General features: G+C 43.2%; 1 protein-coding gene across 1 annotated transcript in view; it reads right to left on the reverse strand.

Moving 5' to 3' along the window:
* Positions 1 to 24,080, reverse strand: part of LBH (LBH regulator of WNT signaling pathway) — a 32,375-nt gene extending 8,295 nt beyond the window's left edge. Inside the window, exons 1-2 of the mRNA XM_030196121.1 lie at positions 23,888 to 24,080; positions 21,387 to 21,486 (exon numbers count right to left, since the gene is read on the reverse strand). Coding sequence (XP_030051981.1) covers positions 21,387 to 21,486; positions 23,888 to 23,913 — 126 coding nt within the window. The 5' untranslated portion in view covers positions 23,914 to 24,080. The remainder of the gene's footprint in view (positions 1 to 21,386; positions 21,487 to 23,887) is intronic.
* Positions 24,081 to 25,804: the final 1,724 nt, after the last annotated feature.

A 25,804-nucleotide genomic window follows, 5' to 3' on the forward strand; every position in this document is an offset into this window, starting at 1 on the left:
TCATATTTGCTCATCAGCTCAGGAAGGAAGCAGAGTGCCAGCTGAGATGCCTGCCTTGCTGTAGTGTATTTACTGTTAGTGCATGCTAAGTAAGTCATCAGATATTGTGCAGCAGTTTGTGCTGTGGCTGTTCTTTAAATATAGTAACATAGTAAATGATGGCAGATTAAGATGTATTGTCCATCCAGTCTGCCCAAAAAGGCAACTTGAACTGTACTTAAAGTTGTTCTAACCTTAGCACTTTAAACAAGGCAGAGAGGGGTATTTAAGTTTTGCTTTGATTCCACCCTCTTTCTATAGAGATTCTATCATACATTTTAGAATTGCAGATTTAGTTTATACCAGGGGCATAGCCAGACTTCAGCGGGAGGGGGGTCCAGACCCCCGAGGTAAGGGGGCACATTTTAGACCACCCCCAGCACCGCCGCCTCCGACCCCCCCCCCCCGCCAACACCTTTGACCCCCCCCCCCCCGCCGACAACCCTCCCCCACCGTCGCCTACCTTTGATGGCGGAGGACCCCAACTCCCGCCAGCTGAGGTCCTCTTCTTCCGGCAAAGGCTTCGTTCTGTTTCTGTGAGCCTGACATCCTGAACGTTGTATGTGCAGGATGTCAGACTCACAGAAACAGAACGAAGCCTTGCGCCAGAAGGACCTTGGCTGGCGGGGGTTGGGGTCCCCCCGCCAGCAAAAGTAGCTGACTGCGATGGCGGCTCTGTTGACCAAAAACTCCCTCAGCTCTCTACATCTGGCTATCTCCAAAGAATCTTTCAGCTATATTGCAACCAAGCTGTGGAATTCATTACGGCTCCATATTAAAACCCAACCATCTCTCTCCTTATAAAACATCAGCAGCAACAACAAATCAATGCCCTTGGCCTTTCCCAGCCCTGATTTTTTCCTCCACCAGTCCCATCTTAATCTCCCTTTTTAACATATGTAAACCAGATATCTAGTACCAATGTATTGCATATCAAGCGTTAAATATCTGCAAATTAGTGCCCGTTATATAATCAGTGATGGAGTTGGTACTTAGTGCCAATTACAACCTAAAATTTGCCAAGTTGTATGTAACTGCATGTATTCTGTAACCTACACACATTTTGCACACTAATCCCCACATTCTATAAATGGCACCCAAGTTTTCATGCCATACTGAGCCACGTGAAAATAAATAAGATCAGCAACTGCCTGTTAAATTAACATTAATTGGCATCAATTTAGATCTGAGCACAATTCTCTAGAGAGATCTGCACCCAAATCCTCATGTGCCATCCAAAAGGCGAGCGTGCCCGCAGGCATTCACCAAGAAGCCAGCGGTGTTAGAATTCCAGGGATCCATGCTCAACTTGCATGCCTGGATTTATGCCATGTCTCAGTTGGTGCAAGTCCTCATCCCCAAAGATGGGTGTGAGAATCCTCGCAAGGCACTATTCTAATAAGGGTGATCAGCCCAAAGCACCCTATACAGAATAGTGCCGAGCACGGATTTTCCCTGGCCCCTATTTGTTTGTGCCATTTACTGAATTTGGCCTTAAGGGTAAACAAGATTATACAATGGGGGGGGGGGGGGGGGGGGGGGGGGGTTACTGCTCTCTTGAGTAATACTTTAATACCTGTTTTTGGTAGCTTAAGGTGTATATGAGGAAAATATGATCTACCACAAAAGGGCTCTACAGTGGTATATTAGTTACTAAAATGGAACCATAGGCAGTCTTGTGCACAAATAGCGAACCTCCTTTTGGCCAAAACGTCACTGATGAACAGGGGAAACCAAACCTGCACATGCAGATTCACAGCTCTAAGCCTTCTGCTTCTCTCCCCCCCCCCCCCCCCCCCCCCCCCCCCCCAACAGACTGAAGCATGCATAAAATTCACCAATATACTGAGGTACAAATGACATTGCTGAAGCTTCAAAAGCCACAATAGCAGGACCTTCCTCTGCCCCCTCCCATCAGGCTTAAGGCTGAGCAATCAGCTGTTGCTAAGCCCCTGCTAAAAGGCAGGCACTACAGCTCAGGTGTACATGGCAGGACCACAGTCTCATTCACAGGCAGACACCTGATGCAGCTTTCTGGTAAGATGACCCTGCGCTTCTGTCTCCATGCCAGGTGACCAGAGGCTGACTTCCTCTGGGATGCAGTGTTTGGCAGCAAGCATGGAAAATATTTCCAGCCCTGGAAAAGCTAACCTTGCTCTCATGTCAGTGGACAGCAGTGAGCTCCATTATGGGGTAGATAAGCTTTTGCTCAGCTACTTTGCAGCCATGTACTCATCAGGAAAGCAGAGCCTGTCAAACCAGGAGATGAAAGGGGATTTCTGCACAGTGGAATAAATGACTCAGTCCAGGCAGTGATGAGCAGTAGGCATTAGAACAGAAGTGATAGCTTAGTGAGGCCTTCCTGAGGTACCAGTTGAACCTGAAGACTGTGCTGTGGCTTACAGTTTGTCAGTTTCAATGTGAAATGTGTGTTCCAGGGTGCAATGCTATGTCAGCAAACCTAGGTTAGTGCAAGTGTCAACCTAGAAGTGAAAAATTCTATAGAATTAAACTCACTGCAAGCCTCAAGTTCAGTGAGCAGTGAAAACATGCTGGCAGGTGACCCTTTGGCCCACCCAGCCACTGGTACTGTTTGGGGGGGGGTCTCATTTTTGTATCTTTCCCTGCTCCCAGATCCCTTTGCACAGCTGCGTTTGGCCTCTCACCCCAGTGTTCCACTCTTGAAGATTCAAAGGTTAAACGTGTATTTGGCAACTGAATATTAACTAAAACCAGGGTTTGATTCAGTATGGTCAGTAGCAACAGCCCCATGGTCCCCACTATGGTAATTGGCGTCTCAGCCAGGTTTTAGAGTACGTTGCCCATCTACCTGGTAGAAAACCTGAAGTTCTCTAGAAAAAGGTTGTATAACGCCCTAGACTGGCAATTAAACCTTGTCATTAGAATCAATGACCATTAACTCTTCAAAGAAGGGATGGCATTTAATATTTAGTTAGGTTAAGATTAGACTATACTCAACTCTGCTGACCTAATACAGGTTCAGTGTTGGGTTTTCAGGATATCCACAATATACATGAGAAATTTGATTCCCTGCCAGCATTTTATGCAAATATTCACTGTGGATATCCTGAAAACCTGACTGGCTAAGGTCCCAAGGATGGGATTGACCTCTCCCCTGAAGTGTAAAAGAAACACCGAGCAGGACCCTTATATTGAAGATCTTTGCTCCCAAATTGGAATAAATTTGCTAGTTTAGACTTAAAGAGCAAGAACCATACTCCCTTGTGGATCGAGGTATTTTTTTAAACCATAAGTGCCCTGTTTCATACAACAGGGATTTGTTGAAGGTTACAAAACTTTCTGGACCAACCGCAGAACTGTCTTCTAGTGCTGGCAACTTCTGCACAGTGTTTGCACAATTCTTATGCAGGCTGGCTTAATTATGTAGCAATAATGTTCCTAACTTATGTAAACCAGTTTGGTTGTACCACAGAAAGGCAATATACCAAACCTATGACCCTTTACTACTGCATAGGCATGCAGGCCATTCCCCGATGCCCCATCAGGCCTCCCAAGTCCTCTTATTTATATGGATTTTGCTCACACCCTTTTCAGTTGTACCTACAGGAAGATATAAACAGGATGGAGTCAGTCCAGAGGGCAGCTACAAAATTGGTTAGCGGTCTGTCATAAAACTTATAGGGCCAGGCTTATGAACTTCAATATGTATAGAGATGGGAGAGAGGGGATATGAGAGACATTTAAATACTTCAGTGCTATTAATGTACAGGAGGTGAGCCTTTTTCAAATGAAGGAAACCTCTAGAATGAGGGCATAATAAGTGGAAATAGACTAAGAAAATACTCCCGGAAAAGGGTGAATGCGTGGAATGGCCTCCCTGTGGAGGCTGTGGGGATGAGGACCATCAGAATTTAAGTTAAGTGTGGGACAGGCATGTGGGATCCTTCAGGAAAAGGAGTTGGTGGTTACCGAGGGTGGGCAGACTGGATGGGCCATTCAGCCCTTATCTGCTGTCATGTTTCTATGTATTTTCCTGCCTTTTACAATCTAATTTTGTATCTGAGGCAATGGAGGGCTAAGTGACTTGCCCAAACCACAAGCAACCACAGTGGGATTTGAACTAGGCACCCCTGGATGTCAAGCTTGGTGCTCCAACCACCAAGCTACTCTTCCACTCTAGAGCTATCTCTATTCCTAAACAGATGTCCAAGCTAGATACTGGGAGAGAGGGTCCCAATGGCTGTGGTCCCTGAGGGTTTGTCCCCTTCTCTTCCACCTCTCACCTTAAAAAAAGGGGTACAGAATAGCCTTCCTCTTGACCTGGTCTCCGAGCACTGCTTGTCACTCCTGGGGAGAAGCCTTATGAGGACCAGAAAAAGGACAAGCTAGGGAAGATGTGTTGAAGACAGCAACAGGACTACTCTGATTACTCTGCCAAAAGAGTTCAAATATTAATTCTTTGCAAGAGCAGAAGGTAGCCACACTGTAACCGACTGCCATGGAAGAAAAACTGGTGTAGAAAACCTGACTGCACTGCCTCATTGCGGTGTGGGGGCTTATCGCTCCTATTCCCCCCCCCCCCCCCCCCCCCCCCCCCCCCCCCCCCCCCCATTTTCTTCCTTTTGCAGCCAGAGGATCCAGACTGGAAAGGAATTAGATTCTTTAGGACATGAAGTTCGCTTTAATAAGATTTTTAATGCAAAACTCATGGTAATAAGTGGCACCTTTCTCCCCATCCTACCTGGGATATGCACAGAGTCATGCTCGCTTCTGTATTTCACAAGCACGGTAATGGCATTTTCCATGCTTGTGCTCGAGTGGTTAATAGTATGTCGCATGTTAAGTGAATTGGCGGTGGTGGTATACCAAATTCAACTCTAGCCTTAAACCATAAGATGTAGGTATGAATTTGTACGTTTACAATGATTTCTTCTGCTTCAACCATTGTTCAAAGTTGTGAAGCAGCTTTTTATTTTCTTGCACCCTATTTTGGGAATAGCTTGACAGAGTCTGCGGTCAGAGTCCTCCCTAAAGTAGTTCAAAGCTAATTTGAAAACTTTACTCTGGCTTTTGACACAAGTTGCACTGCCTTTTATAACAGCCGCAGCTGTCAGGTTCAGATCCAGTGATATTGCTGGATATTTGACTCTTCCCTGTACTAGTTGAAATGACATTCATTTCCAATTTGTTTTTAAAAACTTTGTAAATGGCCAAGGTTTAGCTTTGCCATGAATTGGCAATCAAAAACTGATACATATGGCTAAATGAACCTGAGACCCTTAATGGCCTATTCATTCTTGCTGCTGCAGCAGTGTACCGGACACTTAGCCTGGGAGTCACACATGAGAAACAGGATGCCAGCCACACCACATACAAGCGGAAGTTTGATTACAGCATGCAGTGTGTCAGTTCTGTTACCGAGCTCATCCCTGAGCATTTCCTCATCTGAAACGATTAGGACTGCCTTGAAAGGAGTCAGTCCTCTTAACTGAGGGACTTTTCTACTTTGCCAAGCTAAACAAAATTAGATCTGATCAAGTCTTCTTGTCCCCCTCCCCCCAACCCCACATCCAGAAAACAAGCTAGTTAACAGAACTTGTATAAATCCCAAGAGGAGTCATCACCTGATTAGATCAATTCCTGCTGCATCTCCAAGAGGGTTCTAGGAGAAATTCACTGGGTAACATGGGAACTAAAACTTTACTGATGATCAATTCTGCCCATCTCAAGATATTTGAGCTGTGTGCTGAACTTTACATTAGATTCTTCAGCCAAGAAGCAAATGTGTGAATTGTATTGTGTACCTTAGCAGTACAAGAAGTTACCCTACCTCCTTAATAAAGGCAAATAAAAGGGGATATAATGCCATGGCAGTAGAAGGCAATGTCAGCCACCAAGGGAAGTTTGGGGCATAACTCATTACCATTTACAGGAAAACTGGCTGGTGAATGGATTAAGTTGATATTGGTCCTTCAGCCATGCAGCTTAACATCTGTCACCAGCACAGACAACTGGAGGTTCAGTGCAAGACATCCCCCTCAGTCTCTAGGTATAGAAGCTCAGATCATGGGTGGAAGTGGGAGAATCAGCATGAATAGGGAAACCTGACAGCTGGACACTTTCAAAGCCAGCAGTGGCTTTACAGAAATGCCATTGCACCTGGTGTGAATTATTTGTTTTGTTTTTTTAATTTGTACCCCGCGCTTTCCCACTCACGGCAGGCTCAATGCAGCTTAGGTACTTATTTGTACCTGGGGCAATGGAGGATTAAGTGACTTACCCAGAGTCACAAGGAGCTGCCTGTGCCTGCAGTGGGAATCGAACCCAGTTCCCCAGGACCAAAGTCCACCACTCTAACCACTAGGCCACTCCTCCACTTGTATCCCACATTTTCCCAGCTTACATGGGTTCAATGTGGCTAACAAAGTTACTAGAAAATTACATAATACAACAGGATAAAATTGTTCCAGAAAAAAAAAAAAAAAGTGTCAAATACAAGTACAGAAGCAGCTGAAATAAGAGAATACGGATGGGAATACAGGAGCAACAAAGGGAAGCAGACAGAAGGTAAAAAGCGGGAAAACAAACAGAGTTTAAGGAGTATTGTGGACTGCGGGGTAGGCTTTTTTGAACAAATAAGTTTTTAGTAATTTTTTTAAATGTTTGATGTTTCAGGAGTCTCGACAAAGCATTCCAGGTTTGCAGGCTGATGAATGAAAAGGAAGAAGCGTATATCGTCTTGTATTTTAGATTCCTGCAGGAAGGATAGTGCAGATTAAGGAAAGTTCGAGATGATGCCAATGAATTTCTAGGAGGTAAATCAAGCAAATCATACATGTAAACTGGTGCTTCTCCGTAAATGATCTTATGAGTTAAGGCGCAGATCTTGAAATCAATTCGATCTTTAATGGGAAGCCAGTGAAGATTCTAACGGAGAGGCTGCGCACTGTCGAAACGAGATTTTCCAAAGAATAGTCTGGCTGTGGTGTTTTGAACCATCTCTGAAGCTTCTTCAGAATATAGAGTACAACCAGTGTAAATTCTACTGCAGTAATCGATGTGGCTCGGGACCATGGAATGTATCAGGGTTCGAAATATATCTTTTGGCAGGAGTTGTTTATTGTGTTTAAGCTTCCAAAGATAACATTTTTTCATAATCTGCTTTACATGACTATCAAGTGACAGATGACCCCAAGAATTTTCAAACTGTTCAAGATCGGGAGGGTATAATCAGGAGTAACCAGAGCTTTGGGAATAGACTTGTTATGTTGTGAAGAAAAAACACATTGAGTTTTATCCTTATTGAGTTTAAATTGAAACGCATTAGCCCAGGATTCCATAATTGAAAAACTGGCTTGGATTGTGCCAGAAATTTCAGTCAGTGTGGACTTAAAAGGGATAGATATGGTTACATCATCCGCATAAATGAAAGGATTGAGGCCATGTTTGGATAATGCATTAGCGAGAGGAATCATTGAAGAGCATTGGAGATAGAGAACCTTGCGGAACTCCACAGACGGGTTTCCAAGGTGGTGAAATAGTGGGAGTTCACTTTGACTTGATAAGACCTAGATGAGAGGAAACCCTTGAACCAATTGAACACATTGCCACCGATACCAAATTTATCTAATACGCTGAGAAGGATAGTATGGTCAACCATGTCGAACGCACTGGACAAATCAAATTGCAGCAGAAGTATATTTCTGCCCACAGAGATTTCTCTTTTAAAACTGGACAACAGAGTAATCAGAACTGTTTCAATGCTATGTTGGGTGCGGAAACCGGATTGAGATTCATGTAGAATATTGAATTTGTTCAAGTTAACATGTAAGCTGATTAGTGACCATACTTTCCATTAGTTTTATTAGTAGCGGGATAGAAGCAACTGGACGATAGTTAGTAATGAGATTTGCCTTTTTCTTCAGGTCCTTTGGAATTGGGGTAAGTAGAATACTACCATGGTCCTTTGGAAAACTACCTTCCTGTAGCATAAAGGGTCAAGCTGTGCCCCATTGTGCACATCTTCAGGCACAAGTGCAGTTCTTTGACTGAATTACAATTATCCCAAATGGCAAAACCACAATCTAGAGTTGGGTTGTCAGAGGATATAGGCATTTTATTTATGGTGGGTTGGGGGTGTATGTTTGATAGGAGGGTTCCTTTTTGATTTGCTATGAATTAATGATAACGGAGGATTGGCTTGTAACAAAGCCCATATTAGAGACCAATATGAATATTTAACCAACACCTGGTTCAGTTCCTGAGGACCCTATAATTAATGGTGTCTATCAGGATATAAAATTCTCAGAGAAAAAAAAAAAGGTTGGTCATTGCCTGAGATATTTGTTGTAAATGTTTTAGACTTAATTCTGAATAATCTTTGCTTGCCAATTACTGTTTCCCTTTTTTTTTAATTCTATTCTCAAACCTGGGAAATGGATATCAGCTGTCATTTTAGTCTTCAGAAAGCTAAGGAATATTGTGATTTTAGTCTTCAGAATTCATTGCATTCAGCATATAATTTTATTTTAGGAGATATTAAATCTTCATTTAGAGGATAATGCTGATACTAAGGTTAAAAATGTGTTTCCTTCTTGATGGTTTAAAAATTATATTGTTTCCCCTTCTCAAGTTACACATGAGAAAGGCCACCCTTTAGATTTGTTTGCATACATGTGTTAACAATTTAAGTTCCTTTATTAAGGTTTCTGATACCTCTAGGTCTAATGTGATTTGGTCTGATCATTTCATACTTAAGTTTAATTAAATGGGACCAATTTGTGGGAAGGAATGCAAAAGCTAAGGTTCATATCTTCACTGGGGAAATAGATAGATACTCTTGAGGAAAATTTAGTCAGGAGTGGTCTAATGGAGATCCTGTGTATTTGAGGATAATTCGAGATGCCTGGTGATGAAAGTTTAGATGAGATTGCCCCTAACTGTTAAGATTAAAATTATTTGACAAATGATTGGTCTGATGAGCAGCTTTTACCACCTTGAAGCAAACCTGTAGGCAATTAAGCCTAAGTGGATAAAAAGTGGAAAACCCAACAGGTAAATTTGGAGAGCAGCTATTCAATTATAAGGCGGCACTAAGTCTAGAAGATCTAACAAAATATGTACAGATGTTTGATACAAAATTCAGTTGGTTCCCATGAGTAAATACTCCCAACTGCTTCCTAATTAGCCCAATTCTTCCAATCCAAATTCATAATGCAAAAGTTATATTTTCTAATCAGACTGACCTGTGTGACACTGCTGTTAGTAATGTAGACAGAATCCTAGGAGATAGAATTTCGGTTGATTTCTACCTACAGACTGGAGGGAATTTTAACTCACTTAAAATATTCTAACTTTTTCAATTAAATAGTTGTCCATCTTACTTGACGTCTTCATCTCCAATTATGTTTACAACTTTGCTGGACTAAGTTGGATCTTTATTGCATTAGGGCTATTTCCAGACAATTTAAAAAAATTACACCCTTGCTAAAAAAAAAAACCTTAAGGAATCAAGTCACCTTGCTTCTTATTATAGGCCAGTAGCATCTAGACCTATGTTTACTAAACTCTCAGAAGGCATAGTTTGTGCTCAATTAAATGAATATTTGAGCACAATATTTTACATTCATCCCAGTCTGTTTTGAGCTGGGCACAATACAGAGTCATGGGTTCAGTACTGAATAGAACTACATCTTACTGAGCAACAAGCAACAAAGCCCATTTCGTGAAAAATGAATCAGGCCCTAGGAAGGCTCTCGTCTAAGCAATTTCTCCTCTCCCCTGCCCTCCCCTCCATGTCCAGCAATTCTCCTCTGTCCTCCCCTCCATGTCCAGCAATTCTCTGCCCACCCCTCCATGTCCAGCAATTCTCCTCTGCCCTCCCCTCCCATCCATGGCCAGTGACTCGTCCAAGCGATTTCTCCTCTGTCCCCTGCCCTCCTCTCCAAGTTGAGCAAGTCTCCCTTCCAGCCCATTGATGTCCAACGATTCCCCTCCCCTCCAATCCATGTCCAGCGAGGCGCCCCAGCCCCCACCTACCTCTGTTTTAAGCACCCAAGGTGGAGTTGAACCCCAGTCCTCACCTGCCCACTGTTGTCTCCCACAGCAGCCCTCTTGTCCTTCCTGCCGCCCTGCCTTTAAGCCGTTCATGTTACCTCAGGTCGCAGCAGCTACAGGCTCGGCTTGCATCACCTCCAGCCTTCCCTCTCAGTATCCCGCCCTCCTCTGACATTTCGTCTTTCCGTGAGGGTGGGACACAGAGGGAAAACGCTGGAGGCGAGCTAACATCAGCTCATTTGCATGTTGCTAGGAACCCAGCCAGCAGCCATCCAGGGAGGCACATTGACCAATTATATAGAGATAAACCATAGGGTCCTTATATGCAATTCGATCTCTCAAGTGCATTTGATTTACTGGACCACTGAGAATATTGTAACCAGTGGTTCATGAATTTTCTCTTCCAGATCTTAGCGAAACAGAAGAATATTTTTTCTGATACCCGACAAACAGTGTGAAGTGCCTCAAGGATCACCTTTCTCTCTATCAAAATGTTTTGTATAGAATGGGTTTATGTGGCTATTACTGTGATTTCAGCTTCTCAAACTCTGAATCAGGTGACCACAATAGTGGATAAATACTTAGCTTTTATCAGGTCCTGGATGGTAAAAAGCTTAAAATGATGAAATGATGAAATTTTTGCTACTGAAAACCTGATCCTTTATCCGACCATATTATTGATCAGGTTAAGTACATTTTTTTTAAAGTAAGATCTTAGGAGTCTATGTAGATCAAACTATCTCTTGACCCCGTAGTGTCCTGGTTAGTTCATTCTTTTTATTAAAAAAAATAGGTGTGTTAGGAAATTCTTTGAAACTGATTAATTTAGATTATTGGTCCAGGCTCTGACCAAGTTGGATTATTTTAATCTTATTTAGGTAGCACTGTTGTTCACTTGATCTTTGCTGTAAACATGATAGTGTCTCAGGGTATTATATAAGACTAGTAAAAATAGGCCCATTTCTTAACACAACGAAACAGGCGCTAGCAATCCTCAGGAGCTTAGTCGAGATCGAAAGGCGGGGGATAGTGCTGGGCAGACTTATACGGTCTGTGCCAGAGCCAGTGGTGGGAGGCAGGGATAGTGCTGGGCACAGACTTATACGGTCAAAGCCGGTGGTTGGGAGGCAGGGCAGACTTATACGGTCTGTGCCCTGAAGAGCAGAGGTACAAATCAAAGTAGGGTATACACAAAAATAGCACATGAGTTGTCTTGTTGGGCAGACCTGGATGAACCGTGCAGGTCTTTCTGCCGTCATCTACTATGTTACTATGAGCTCCTGCCATTAATGTTTCCACGGTTGTATTCTGAATATAACTGTTTACATGTGTAAGATTTCTTTATATACAATATTTTGTGTAAACTGCGGTAAAAGTTGTCCTTGTTCAGGCCCTTCAATCAGTTTAACAATCACATCAGAAGACTCCTTACTCGTGAGAATGCAACATACAGTTGCCCATGTGAGAGACAGAGTGACAGTGTGTTTTACAGACAGTGTAAGAGAGATACACAGTGATTGTGTGTGTGTGTGAGAGTGACAAAGTGATTAAATGTTTGTCTTCCCTCCACTGATGTTCGTACCTCCCTGTATATGATTGTTAGAGATTCTCCACTTCCCTCCTCCAAGTTCCGTTCTGTCTGATTGGTTCTTCGTTCCTGTGACGTCGCGTTTGCTTGGCAACTATGCAGCGTTCCGTTTCCTCGACGTGAGGGCGGTGACAGTGAGAGCCAATGAAACGCTGAACTACAGACTTACGAACCCTACACTGCCACGGAGTCAGCTTCCGAATGTTGGAGGTGCTTTTTATTATATAGGATTACACTGGCTCCCCATACAAGCCAGGGTTCTATTTCAGTTTTCATGTCTCTTGTTTAAGGTTTTAAATGGTGCTTGCCTGGAATACTTACTGTACTGTCCCAATTTCAATTTGTTATGCTTTCTAGAAATAGAAGCTATTAATTCACCTTTTACCTTTCCCTCTGTTAGAGGTAGGAAGAGAAGACATGAGATTCTAGCTTAGGCTTCTAAAATTTGGAAACAGTTCTATATGCTTTATTCCTATCAGATTTTTAGAAAAAAAAAAATCAAGACTGCTATTTATGAAATATGTTTTGAGCTAAAATCTTGTCATTTTATATTATCAATGCTGTACTGTATTCTCTAATTTTCAGGAGTATGTCCTGGTATCTTGGTTGTGAACTGTTTATAACTCTATGGCAATAGCAGTATCCAAGTTGTTACATGGGAGACAAGATAGAACCAGAACCAGTCCTTCAAAGATGGTCACCTATCAATCTCACTTGTAGCAGAGAGAAAGTGAGACCTCAGTACAAACTAATGCAGTAAACAGGACCTTGTCCATGAATGCAGTGGGATAGACTCTGCACACTATTGATCATTAATGAAATAGAAGCCACTAGTATTAACCAGAAAGGGGAGTTTATTACATACGTACTATCACAGGTAGCCACTACAGACCAAGGATAACTTGACATGCATTTGGCTTCAGATCCTGTGGAAGTGGTTTTCAACTAGTTTTACATTTCTAATATATGTAGGAGGTAATGCCAACAGTGCATGTAAAACCAATCTCATGCATATTATGACTATCCCAAGGACAAGGGTTGAAGGAACCTGGGATGAGACCTTACAGCTGCTTCAACCCCACTAGGCACCTTAAGGGCAAACTATTCCCTGTTGGAAAATACCAACGCATTTGTCTTTGCATATATAAGCAGAGAACACTGTGGAAGCAACTTCTGTAAAAAAAAAAAAAAAATGCAGCTAGTAATTCATACATACCTTAAAAAAGAAGCCAAGGTCTACTATTAGGCACAAATGAACCCAACTATTGCACCAGACAGTAAGCTTGGCAAGCTAAATTAGATTGGTCTTACTGCACCTTTTGCAGCATGGAGACAAACAGATGAGCTCCTACCTTTCTGGCCATGCTAACAGGGTCTATATTATGGGTTTGATATTTAAAAAAAAGCAATTTAGATGGCCAGAAATTGCTCCTGGACGTTTTTAAATCACGTGTTCTGGAGATAACTGGGCTATTCAGCTACACTTAACCACAGTGCTGCTGTTTATGCCCAGTTAGTGCCTAAGCCAAAACCAATATTTTGGTGGGTTGCTCTGGGGCAGAGTGGCACTTATGTGATTCAGTGCCAATATCTGGCAATTAACTGCATAAAACAGACTTATCTTTATGTGGTTTACTTATGAAGTTAAGTGCTGAATATGGACATTTAACTGTGCAGTTAACTGGCCACATCTGCCTAGATATTCAAAGAGCTGTGGTGTGCCCCCTACTGAAAAAGAGCTCACTGGGTCAGTCTAACATTCCATTCCTGGCAAAAACTCAATGACTGGCTAATTGAAGTAATTGGCTAGACCCATGTCAATCTGGCTTCAGACCTGGGTATGGAACAGACAGTTCTTGTGTCCCTTCTTGATGATCTGCCTCAATACTAGCGTTGCTTGATTTCTCAGCAGCCTTTGACATTGTGGATCATAACATGCTTACAAGACTGGCAAAAACAGGTTATCAATGGCACAGGTATTTACTTGTTTCAAATCCTATTTGTCAGATAGACAACAATCAGGTCTGTTCAGCAACAGTGTTGGGCACTGGACTGTGGGGCACCACAGGGATTCATACATCTCATTTTATTTAATATCTACATCTATACTGATGTGCAACTACTCGTACCCATTGAACCAATGGCAGATGAAGTTCAATGTTGACAAGTGCAAAGTGATGCATGTGGGTAAGAGGAACCCGAATTATAGCTACGTCTTGCAAGGTTCCGCGTTAGGAGTTACGGATCAAGAAAGGGATCTGGGTGTCGTCGTCGATGATACGCTGAAACCTTCTGCTCAGTGTGCTGCTGCGGCTAGGAAAGCGAATAGAATGTTGGGTGTTATTAGGAAGGGTATGGAGTCCAGGTGTGCGGATGTTATAATGCCGTTGTATCGCTCCATGGTGCGACCGCACCTGGAGTATTGTGTTCAGTACTGGTCTCCGTATCTCAAAAAGATATAGTAGAATTGGAAATAAGGTACAGCGAAGGGCGACGAAAATGATAGTGGGGATGGGACGACTTTCCTATGAAGAGAGGCTGAGAAGGCTAGGGCTTTTCAGCTTGGAGAAGAGACGGCTGAGGGGAGATATGATAGAAGTGTATAAAATAATGAGTGGAATGGATCGGTGTGGATGTGAAGCGACTGTTCACGCTATCCAAAAATACTAGGACTAGAGGGCATGAGTTGAAGCTACAGTGTGGTAAATTTAAAACGAATCGGAGAAAATTTTTCTCACCCAACGTGTAATTAGACTCTGGAATTCATTGCGGAGAACGTGGTACGGGCGGTTAGCTTGACGGAGTTTAAAAAGGGGTTAGATAGATTCCTAAAGGACAAGTCCATAGACCACTATTAAATGGACTTGGAAAAAATTCCGCATTTTTAGGTATAACTTGTCTGGAATGTTTTTACGTTTGGGGAGCGTGCCAGGTGCCCTTGACCTGGATTGGCCACTGTCGGTGACAGGATGCTGGGCTAGATGGACCTATGGTCTTTCCCAGTATGGCACTACTTATGTACTTATGTAACCAGATCTACCTCTCGCCTGAACCCAAATAAAAAAAAATTCTTTGGGTACCAAACAAGTGGACAAATACCAGACTTCAAAATTCCTTTTGGGTACTATGAATTCTCCCCTAAAAAAAAAAACAAAAAAAACTACAGGTCAGAAATCTTGGGATACTGCTAAAATCATCACTGATACCACAATGTCAAACAACCTTCAAAAATACAATTTCAAACAACCTTCAAAAGTTGTCTCCATCACCTACTACAAAATCTCTCTCCATATATTGAAAAGATGAGTCTGACCACAGTTGTCCATACCATGATTAACATCACAGCTAGACTACTGCAATGCCCTGTATACTGGCCAAACCAAAAAGTCTATCAGCTCCAACTAATGGCTACAAGAAGCATTACATCGCACCCTTCCTGCAAAAAACTACACTGGCCACCAGTACCTTACAGGGCTAAATTTAATAAAAAGAGAACTGTTTGATTTTCAAGGTCCTCAGACAAATGGGCCAGAGTACTTAAAGAATAAGTTAGCCCTTTACACACCTTTAAGACCTCTAGAATAATCACTATCTGTACCTTCATCAAAAGGAGTTGTATGATGCGATACCTGCCTACCCGCCAGCAAGCCTTCTCAGGAGTAGCCCCCATGCCCTGGAATTTACTCCCAGAGGGGCTACGTATAACTTAAGACTTCCTCTACTTCAGGAAGCAGGTAAAAGCCAGGCTCTTCTCCCAAGCCTTTAATATGTAGGGTGGCCAACTATACACTCATCCTGCACCTTGGGACTTGCTTGATACACACTCACACTAACCTAGATCAGGTTTCTTATTTTTTGCTTAACTATACAATGGCACTGCCTTGAGTTTTGCTAACCACCAAATTATCCCAACTGACTGTACCACATCATATACCTGCGCTTGGTTCTTCAGCTGTATGGTAAGCCATATTGTACAAAGTCTCTAGCATCATATCTATGTTAATTGAATATTCTAATGCATGGTTAGAAGGTGTATCATTATTATTATTATATCTGGTATATTTTTGATAGTTTCATAGTAGTTATATTAGGTTTCAATTTACTGTTCTCAAGTTTACCTCTTATTGTATTTGTTTATTCTTGGCTATTTTACTAGAGAGTTATGCTGTTAACAAAATTGTAAGTTTTATATTAAACTGTACCTGCTGTATACTGCCTTGGGTGAATCCCTTCATAAAGGCGGTTAAAAAATCCCAATAAATGCTGGTGCCTAGACTTGGCCTGGCATCAAATATCTGAGCATAAAGCCAGAAATGGCCAAAAATGCCAGTTACTGGCTAAATATCCACACCAATTTCTTCCAATGCAAAAAGTGTGATAATTGCACAGTAAGGCACATCACATGAAGGCCTGCAAAATAAACTGCCATGTCATCTAAACAGGAGTCACCATTACCAGAAGCATGTACAATGACCATCTGTTTAAGGATCACAAGCAGCCTGCATGGTTTATGAAGGCAGCTGCATGTATTTGTTTCCCCAGGACAAGATCCCAGAGAAGTGACAAGGGACCCAACAGTGTTTAATCCTAGTATTCTTTAAACAACCCCAAAGGCAAGGGAACTCTTCACTATTCTGCAAAATTATTGGACCAATATAAGAAACAAAATAAAACCCAGCATTTAGCAGGGCACACTGTACTGGCTAACTTGAGACTACTTTGGATACAGTCTCAAAGTGAATTACTTCCAGCACGAAGTAGAAATACATTGACCAAGAAAATTACTGCATTTTGGACCATCCCATAGTACAAAGCTGGCATCACCTAGTCTACTAAAGTAGAGCTGCACCAGTTAAATTTCAATTCCTGCCGAGAAAAATCCATGGGCTGACCCAGCCATGGAAAACCCAGAACCATCTTCTTATCTGCTGGGCTCATGGTCTAATCATCTCAGAATTGCTAAGACACTCGCAGAATGACCACCATATAGTACCAGCTTCTCTACCACCATAACTAAACCCATATTTAGCAACACTTCCAGAAAGTTTTGTTGGTAAACCGATACCACTCAATGTGGAAACTCAAAACGTGTGAAACCATTCTTCCCGAGAGAAATATTTCACAACTTGATACAATCAATGGTACTAAGCCACGTAGATTACTGTAATGAAATTTATGCAGGATGCAAAAAAAATCTTAAAGAAACTTCAGACCGCTCAAAATACGGCAGCCAAAAGTAGCACCTATGAGTTTACCAACAAAGCAGGACGCAGGCTTGCTATGAAACTACGCAGGCAAAAAATAGATTGTACGATAACCCGGGTGAGGGACAGCACGGGTAGCATACTCACCACATCTGAGAACATACGTAGGAGGTTTGGGGAATATTACCAAGCCTTGTATGCACAGGAGGGAAATCCTTCCCTGGAGTCTATTGCTGAGTACTTGGCAGAGAGTGACCTCTCCTCCCTGACATTCCAGCAATGGGCAGACCTGGATAAGTCGGTCGCTCCGTTGGAGATACAAAAGGCCATCCAGCATCTGCCGTCTAGCAAATCCCTGGGGTTGGATGGCTTTCCTAATGAATTTTAGGAAGAAATTTGCTTTGGAGCTGGCACCCCTGCTGGCAGACCTGTTTAATCAGATTGGGAAGGGTGAGGTATTGCCCCCTACCATGCTAGAAGCATGGATTGCCATTATACCCAAGCCAGACAAGGACCACACGGAGTGCGGCTCTTATCGCCCAATCTCAGTTTTGAATGCTGATGTAAAAATATTAGCTAAAGTGTTGTCTAATCGATTGGCGCCGTTGCTTCCGGCGATTATTCATCCTGATCAAGTAGGCTTTGTGCCATATAGAAAGGCTATGGATAACACTCGGAGGGTAGTTGATCTAATGCATCTGGCTGGGAGGGTGAAGAGGCCAATGTATTTCCTTAGCCTAGACGCTGAAAAGGCCTTTGACAGGGTCCAGTGGCCATATATGTATAAAGTGTTAGAGGCATTTGGGATAGGTCCTCAGTTTCGTAGTTGGATCCAATCTTTTTATGATTCACCCAAAGCATGCGTGAGAGTTAACGGGGCAAACTCGGCTATGTTTAACTTGTATAGAGGAACCCGCCAGGGCTGCCCATTATCCCCTTTGCTATTCACCATGGCAGTGGAGCCTTTTGCCTCCACAGTATGGGCAGACCTGAACATCACTGGAGTTACAATAGCGGGGAGAGAACACAAATGGCACTCTTTGCAGACGATGTGCTCCTGTTTGTTACTCGTCCTCAGGTTACATTCCCTTGTTTGTTGGAGGCGATTAGCAAGCACTCGGAAGTGTCTGGCTTTAAGGTGAATATGACAAAGTCTGAGGCCTTGAATATATCTCTCCCTGATGAGCTGGTACAGTTACTAAAATCCTCCTTTACCTTCAGATGGGCACCTAGGCAGATTAGTTACCTGGGTGTAAATCTGACAGCAAACTACAAGGGGCTAGCACAGGCTCTCTCGGCAGATCTGGATGGGTGGGGTGACCTGGGGCTTTCATGGTTCGGCAGAATAGCTGTTGTCAAAATGAATGTTTTGCCTCGGTTGCTCTATCTGTTCCAGGTTCTCCGCTTAAGATGCCCAGAAAATACCTTTCGGCCCTTCAGGACCATATTGTTCGATTTATTTGGGCGGGGAAACTCCTGCGCTTGTCGCGTTCGTATCTGTACCAGGCTAGGAGGAGGGGAGGTCTGGGGGGTCCCCAACTTGAGTTGGTATTACAGAGCAGCTCAAGCACGTGCAACCACTGAATGGTTTCAGGAATATCCTGACAATGGGTGCATTTTTAGCAATACTCTATAGGTCAGAGACCTCTGGGAGCAGTGATGTGGCTCCCCAATCACTTGGGGAAGAGTTATGCCCCTCTATCCATGTCACTCTGCATTATTGGGATAGTCTGTTTCCTAATAGGAAGTGTGTGCTGTCACGCCTATCTCCTATAACCTTTAACTCACTATTTTATCCTGGGACAGAGATGGGGGTTTTTACGCGGTGGCACGAGGAAGGCTTAAAAATGTGGGGTCAAATGTTTGAAGGAGATGCTCTATTACCTTTCAATGCTGTGGTGGGGACTTTCCCAAAGTTGAAGGGCGATGATTTTGCTTATCGCCAATTGTCACACTTTCTTAAAACACGAGCTGTTAGAGGTGGTAACCAGGGAAAAAACCAATTTGGAGGAAATTTGTGAGGGGTCCGCCATGACTAGCGGCCTAATATCACGTTTATATAGTATTATCAACCTACGGAAGCCTAGCTACACTCTTCATAGGAGGAGCTGGCAGAAGGAATTAGGTATAACTATGGAAGAGGCGGAGTGGGAGAGGCTGGAGAGAGCTACGGCGAAGGTGTCTCCACATGTACCTTTTAGGGAGAATGTGGTGAAGGTGATGTTCCGTTGGTACTTGACGCCCGAGCGCCTTCAGCGCATATACCCCGCATTGTCAGGTTTGTGCTGGAGGGGCTGTGGGGTTAAGGGCACGATGGGGCATGTCTGGTGGACCTGTAGGAAAATACGGGCCTATTGGAAATCAGTACACAGCAGGCTGCAGAAGTGGCTGGGATGTGAGGTCCCATGGAGCCCAACCCTTTTTCTTTTCTCTGCAAAGGTGGCAGGCTTTTCGCAGGCTCAACAGACCTTGCTGAGACATGCTATAAGTGCAGCTAGAGTGGTTGTGGCAACTTTTTGGAAGAAGCCCTTGACCCCTCCAATAGCGAGATGGCTTAGTAAACTGAGGCATGTTTGCGAAATGGAAAGGCTCTTAGCGGAATGTTGTAATTAACAGCAAAGGTGGCACTCAATATGGGTCCCTTTTACCAGTAACACAATGAGTCAGTGAGGCATAGGGGAGACCAAGCATTGTTAGGGGAGGTGGGGACCTAACCGGGATAGTGGGGGGAGGAGTTGTAGTGGGGGGGGGGGGTTTGGTTAATTATAAAAATGTTACATAAATTTTGGAGTGTCTTTTGTTCTCAAGTGCAAGGTTAACAAGGATTGTTATTGTTATGTACCAAACAGTTAAGGTGAATGCCGAACGATTTTAAGTGGCTTGGTGCTTTACTCTTTTTTCCTTTTATTGTATATTTAACCTGTTAATAAAACTTCATGCAAATTAAAAAAAAAAAAAAAACACGGCAGCCAGGCTTATATTTGGAAAAACGCGACTTGAAAGCACAAAACCCCTACATGAAAAACTGCACTGGCTCCCAAAGAACGTATTGCTTTCAAAATCTACACCATGGTTCACAAAATTATCTACGGCGAAGCCCCGGGATACATAACAGACCTCATAGACCTACCAACCAGAAACACATCCGGATCAACACGATCATACCTAAATCTCCACTACCCAAGCTGCAAAGGACTTAAATACAAATCAACTTATGCATCCAGTTTTTCCTACTTTAGCACACAACTGTGGAACGCATTACCAAAAGCCGTGAAAACGTACAACCACCTAAACGTCCGGAAATCACTAAAAACTAACCTGGTTAAAAAGACATACCCTACCGAACCAACTTAAATGCCTGAACTCTGCAATACAATGAAACCACGCACGTAATGGCGTAACAACGCTTCTGCTCTACGATTCCCCTAATGTGTCTGTTCCATATGAACCTTATTTGACCACAACATTACTTTTGTATTTGTTCATACAGAAGTCGGCGCACGCCTCTCCGGTACTATGTAAGCCACACTGAACCTGCAAATAGGTGGGAAAATGTGGGATACAAATGTAACAAATAAAATAAATACGAGTCAGTTGGCATTATATGTACAAGATAAAATTAAGAATTCAAACATGTTCTGGAAGGCTACTTTAATATATGTTTATACCTGTTAATTATTAGCACAATGAAAGTACGTCACCCATTTGAATGCTGTTATGTACTAAGAACATGCAAGCCTATCAGGTCTTATGCATTCAGGGCCCTTATGTACCAAATCCAGATGTTGCTCTTTAGTGCAGCGTACTATCTGTAGGGAATCTGTACTGGCTTCTGAAAAGGTGGGCACTGGTACAAGGTAAACCTTCAACTGCATGTGTTGCTGCCAATGTAAGTCATGGTGGCAGAGATTTAGACCTTACAGGACCTTTCACCTACTTTCCAGAGACCAGTATTGATCCTTAAAAGCTGTAACACTGGTGGCCTATCTGCAATGTGATCTCTTTGCATTCCTTGACACTTGGCCTTGCACACACAATTTACTATTCAAATGGAGGACTGGAAAACAGAAACCAATGTCGTAAGTGCAACCACCACCAAGTCTGCTTCTCTCACATCACATGAAAACAGTATACAATACTGCCTGCTCTTAGTCCCTGCATGTTTAAAACATTGTAGATGGAGACTGGCTGTTCAGTCCTCAGGGCACACCTAGCCAGTCAGATTTCCAGGATACTCACAATGAATATGCATGAGAAATTTGCAAGTACCAACTCCATTGTATGCAAAAGTCACTCATGCATATTCACAGAGTATCCTGAAAATCTGACTAGGTGCCCCAAGGATTAGGCTGAATAAGTAGATTTATAAACAAAAATCACTTTACTAGTGCTAACATGCAATATAAAAAGAAATCGATACAGTTATGGTAAGGAAAGGCAAAGAAGGAACAGAAGTGTTTGTTTTTGCTTTCAAGGAATGCCTCTGGCAAGGATAACATATTAAACGTGCTGCTCACTTGATAGGTAACAGTATCCTTCCGGGGGCTCAGCCCCATCTCATCCATGGCTGGAGAGCTCATCACCTCAGTCATTTCAGCTGATCTCAGGTAAGCAGAGCTGTAGATAAAAAGAAATCCTTCAGCTTATGGAATTGCTAAGACAAGATTTAAAAGTAGATTTGGCAAATGTAAAAAAAAAAAAAAAAAAACCCAAACCCAATAGCACCCAACAGAGTTCATCACACAAAGCTGCTCAGATATCCCATGAAGTTAAAGACTTCTATTCAAAATGTAACAATGCAGAATAGCCTGCCACTGTTTGAACCAACCAGAAAGCCACAGATCACACCCAGTAATGTAGCAAGCTCTGGTACCTTAAGAGTCCTGAAGCCTCAGGAGTAGCTTAACGGTTAGTGCTGTGGACTGAAGCCAGGAAACTGGGTTCAATTCTCACTGAAGGTCCTTGAAAGTCCTGGGCAAGTCATGCAACTTCAACACCCCAGATATAAACTTAAGATTGTAAGCCTACTAAAGACATATATATATATATATATAAAGCTACTTCTCCATACTAAGACATGTCAGATATGCCTGCGATACTCTCCAGATCCAGGACATTACTGTATATATCCACATTCAGAAAAGCATTCCAAGTAATTCTTCCAAGACAAGATAGCAGCTCTGTTTTAAAACCCAGGATTCCAGCCACTTTGGTCAACATCTGAGTTGGTCTAATGGGATTGAGAGTTTTGGGGAAGGATGAAAAGAATAGGGAGGCAGATCTAGTCCACAGCAGGCCCCCTACCTTTATTTATGAAATAGAGCTTCCTACAATCGATAACCCCTTCAAGTAAAGAAGAAAAACTAAAGTGCACTAGTAACTCGAGGTATTATCCGGAGAGCAAAATATAAGATCTCAATCTAACAAACCTCCCCGTTGGCTCGAGTTCTACACCCCCCCCCCCCCCCCCATCACTAAAGGTTTGACAAACATCCTTACAACATTAAAAAAAAAAAAAAAGACCAATACTTTGGAGGGGGAAGGGGGAGGTTGGACTTCAAGCGACGAGATCTGTCGCCCCCTACCGGCCACAGTAGACCCCTACTATTTACTACAACTGACAAAAGGCTACCCATCCAGAGAAGATACACCTGCAGACAGTGTGGAGACTGGTGCTGCGACTTGTCGAGATTAGAACCTGATCGCCTTCTTGCCAAAAATCGACCCTTCTGTGGCTTCAGCTTCTTTGCAGTATCATTGGACTAGAATGCCACGATCCCTGTAAACTCGTTAGGGCTGCCTGGCCGGGAAATTAACACTTCATTAGGCCTGTCCGAGTTTAAAAGAAAGCTGATCTTCCACATTAAAACCCATTCTAATCTAAAACTGGAAAAAAAAAATCAAACACGTTGACTAGATCTGTTACTTCTTACCAATATTTAAGAGTGAAAGCACGTCTTTCCACGTCAAGTCTGACCAGCAGCCCTAGATCCACACTGACTACATGAATTTTCCAATTTGGAGACAGCTATTCAAAGTGAGTTATTGCTTTAGACCTAATACCTTGTCTAGTAAGCAACGGACTGAGGGTACAATGAGGGAGGGCGGAGGATATATAGACTTGCAGTCTTATGTGATCTAAAGAGGAAGATGGAAATCCAGGGTGACTCACATGAACTTTCACGTCAGACTCGTTTCCCAGTTTTTTTTTTCGTTCCGCTAATAACCATTTCCGAAGATAAATTCGCGCTTTGCACCTTGATATAATAGCAAATCCATTGTAACCAATTTTTCGACGCTATTTGCCTTTCTGCAATCCAGGGTCATAGAATCTTGAGACAACCTCGCCCCGTGATCTGTGCGCTTAAACAGCTATCTTGTACGTTTCTCACCCCTACAAGAGCTTCATTTTAGCACAAGAAAAACGAGAAACAAGCTCCAATCCGATCACCACTGTGCAGTCCAGAACTAGAGCGAAAGTGTAAGCCAAAGAGCTGAGGCAACTAACCTCTATGCACCCCAAGCGATTAGACATAAAAGTAAATAACGAATAAGGAAAAAGCACTCTCCGACAAAGAAAAAAAAATTTCAAGGCGGCGGGCATAAGTAGTAGCTGCTCACATAGATCATGTCACAGAAAATACAAACTTTGCCAAGCTTAAGAAATGTGTGCGCAGTCAGACATGCACGTATATACAGCCTCTTCGTCCTGCAGGAAAACGAGACAATGCATTCTTCAACTTTTCATTGCCATACAGTCTGGAACAAAATTTCTAGATATAGGAAAGCCGATCTGCACTTTAGATGAGGTCTTATTTGCAGGGAGGGTTCCAGCCGCCGAAAGCCATCTCTTTCACCTTCCACACAGTACAAGCGCTTGGTTCAAGCTCACTTCCCCCGTCGCTTTCTCGTACCCTGCGACCAAGGCTCACCACAAAGCATAAAGGAAAGATAGCAATTGCGATCCAACTCTTCCCATAATGAAAACGGGCAGCAGCCAGACGAAAGAGGTACTCACCAGTGAATGGGGTAGATTACAGACATGAAGTCCTGGAAAGCTGATAAATGCACGCGTTAAAGGGACACAAGAAACAAACCAAAAAAAAAATAGTAGTAGTAAAGAGCAGCTGGGGGGGGGGGGGGGGGAGCCAATGCAGGATCACGTTAAAATAACCACAAACAGGACAAAGCTACTACCCAACCCATTCACCTTCATCTAAAACTGTACGAACTAGAATAATCCGCGGAGACGTATTTATAAGGTATGGGCGGGACTCGATATCTGCCAGGCACGCCCCGTCTAGTTGACGTCACCCGAATCATGAATGGTCCATGTCCGCTCATTCTTTCTTCCATTCTGCGAAAGTAGCGCCGGTGGCCAGGAGGCGGCGGGCGGCGGCCAATGAGCGAGCTTGGCGCTTTGCCCTCTTCCCCCCTCTCCCCAGCACCTGCAAAGAGCCCATCTCTATCCCTGCTGCTCTCCCAGGACGCGCCTCCTGCCCCCCCCTCCGCATTCCTTTGTTCCTTCTTTCCTCCTACCCCTTCCCTTGTATGATTCTGTCTCAGTGGAGAAATCTATTATCCAGCCTCCACCCTCCCCACCGGGTGCCTATTTTTAGCTCAGCTAGAGCGAGCTGAGGACGGGGAGAGAAGTTTACAAAATTGAATTGAGGAGGGGACTCGGCAGATCGCTTGACTGCATGGGGTGAGGGAGAGAGCTAGTTTTCCATCACTGCTCTTCCTGCTGAGAAGGTTTAATCCATTGCAGGTGGCGCTGAGGGAGGAGGGCTAGTAGTGTGTTCTGCAGTCACCCCCCCCCCCCTCCCCACTAGAATTTGAAAAATCCTAAATGTGTAGAGTAAGCTTTTTGTCTGCTAAAAATATACAAAAAAGGGTTTATAATTAAAAACCAATTGAAAGACATAACAGCAATAACAAATAGCTGTGCCGATTTATTCGGCTGTAGAGGGATTAAGAGACTCAAACATATAAAATGAAGCTTTTAAATTAATCACTGGTCAGAAAGAGACCTGGCGGCTTCACTGTCATAAGAAATCACATTTATTTAAAACAAAAAAATAAACGAAAATTTAAAAAATGCATGAATGCCGCTTTCATGGGCTAGGGACGAATTACTCGGGGGATGGGGTGGAGGGAAAGTCATTTTTATTTCTAAATAGAGCGTTCTATGGAGCAAGCAGTAATAGGAAGAGTGACGTGGGTGAAAAATTGCCTTCTATATGATGGGATAGAACGTTTTAGAATGCTCTCGCATAGCTACAGCGGACTTTGGGTGCTTGCCCCCCCCCCCCCGAGGTCTGCTGGTTTGACTGGTGGGGGTCCCCAAGCCTGCCAGCAGAAGCTTTCCTGCAGCAATTTTGCCACCCAATGCCTGCCCTGTTTTCCTCCTCCCCCCGTTTTTGCAGAGTTGCCAGATGGCAAAAATATGCCAGTCCAATTCGTGCCCAAAAATAGCCCAACAGTTCTGACACAAGAAATCAAAACATTGTGTGGTCTCCAAAATTGTATGCAATATTTTAAATGAGATCTCACAAGAGTCTTTATACAGGGGCATCATCACCTCCCTTTTCCTACTGGCCATTCCCCTTCCTATGCACCCAAGCACACTTCTAGCTTTCACTGCTGCCTTTTCTACCTGTTTGGCTACCTTAAGATCATCACACATCCAAGTCCCGCTCCTCTTTTGTGTACAAAAGTTCTTCACCCCTTAAACTCTATTGTTTTCTTGCAGTTTTGCAGCCCAAATGCTAAACTGTAATGTTTCCTTGGGTTTTTGCAGCCCAAATGCATGATCCTGCATTTTTTTTAGAATTAAATCTTAGCTGCCAAATTCTGAAACCATTCTTCAAGATTCATTAGGCCCTTCTTCATGTTATCCACACCATCAGGGGTGCGTACTCGATTGCAGATTTTG

This window comes from Microcaecilia unicolor, chromosome 3 (genome assembly GCF_901765095.1).
Source record: "Microcaecilia unicolor chromosome 3, aMicUni1.1, whole genome shotgun sequence".
Taxonomy (NCBI): domain Eukaryota; kingdom Metazoa; phylum Chordata; class Amphibia; order Gymnophiona; family Siphonopidae; genus Microcaecilia; species Microcaecilia unicolor.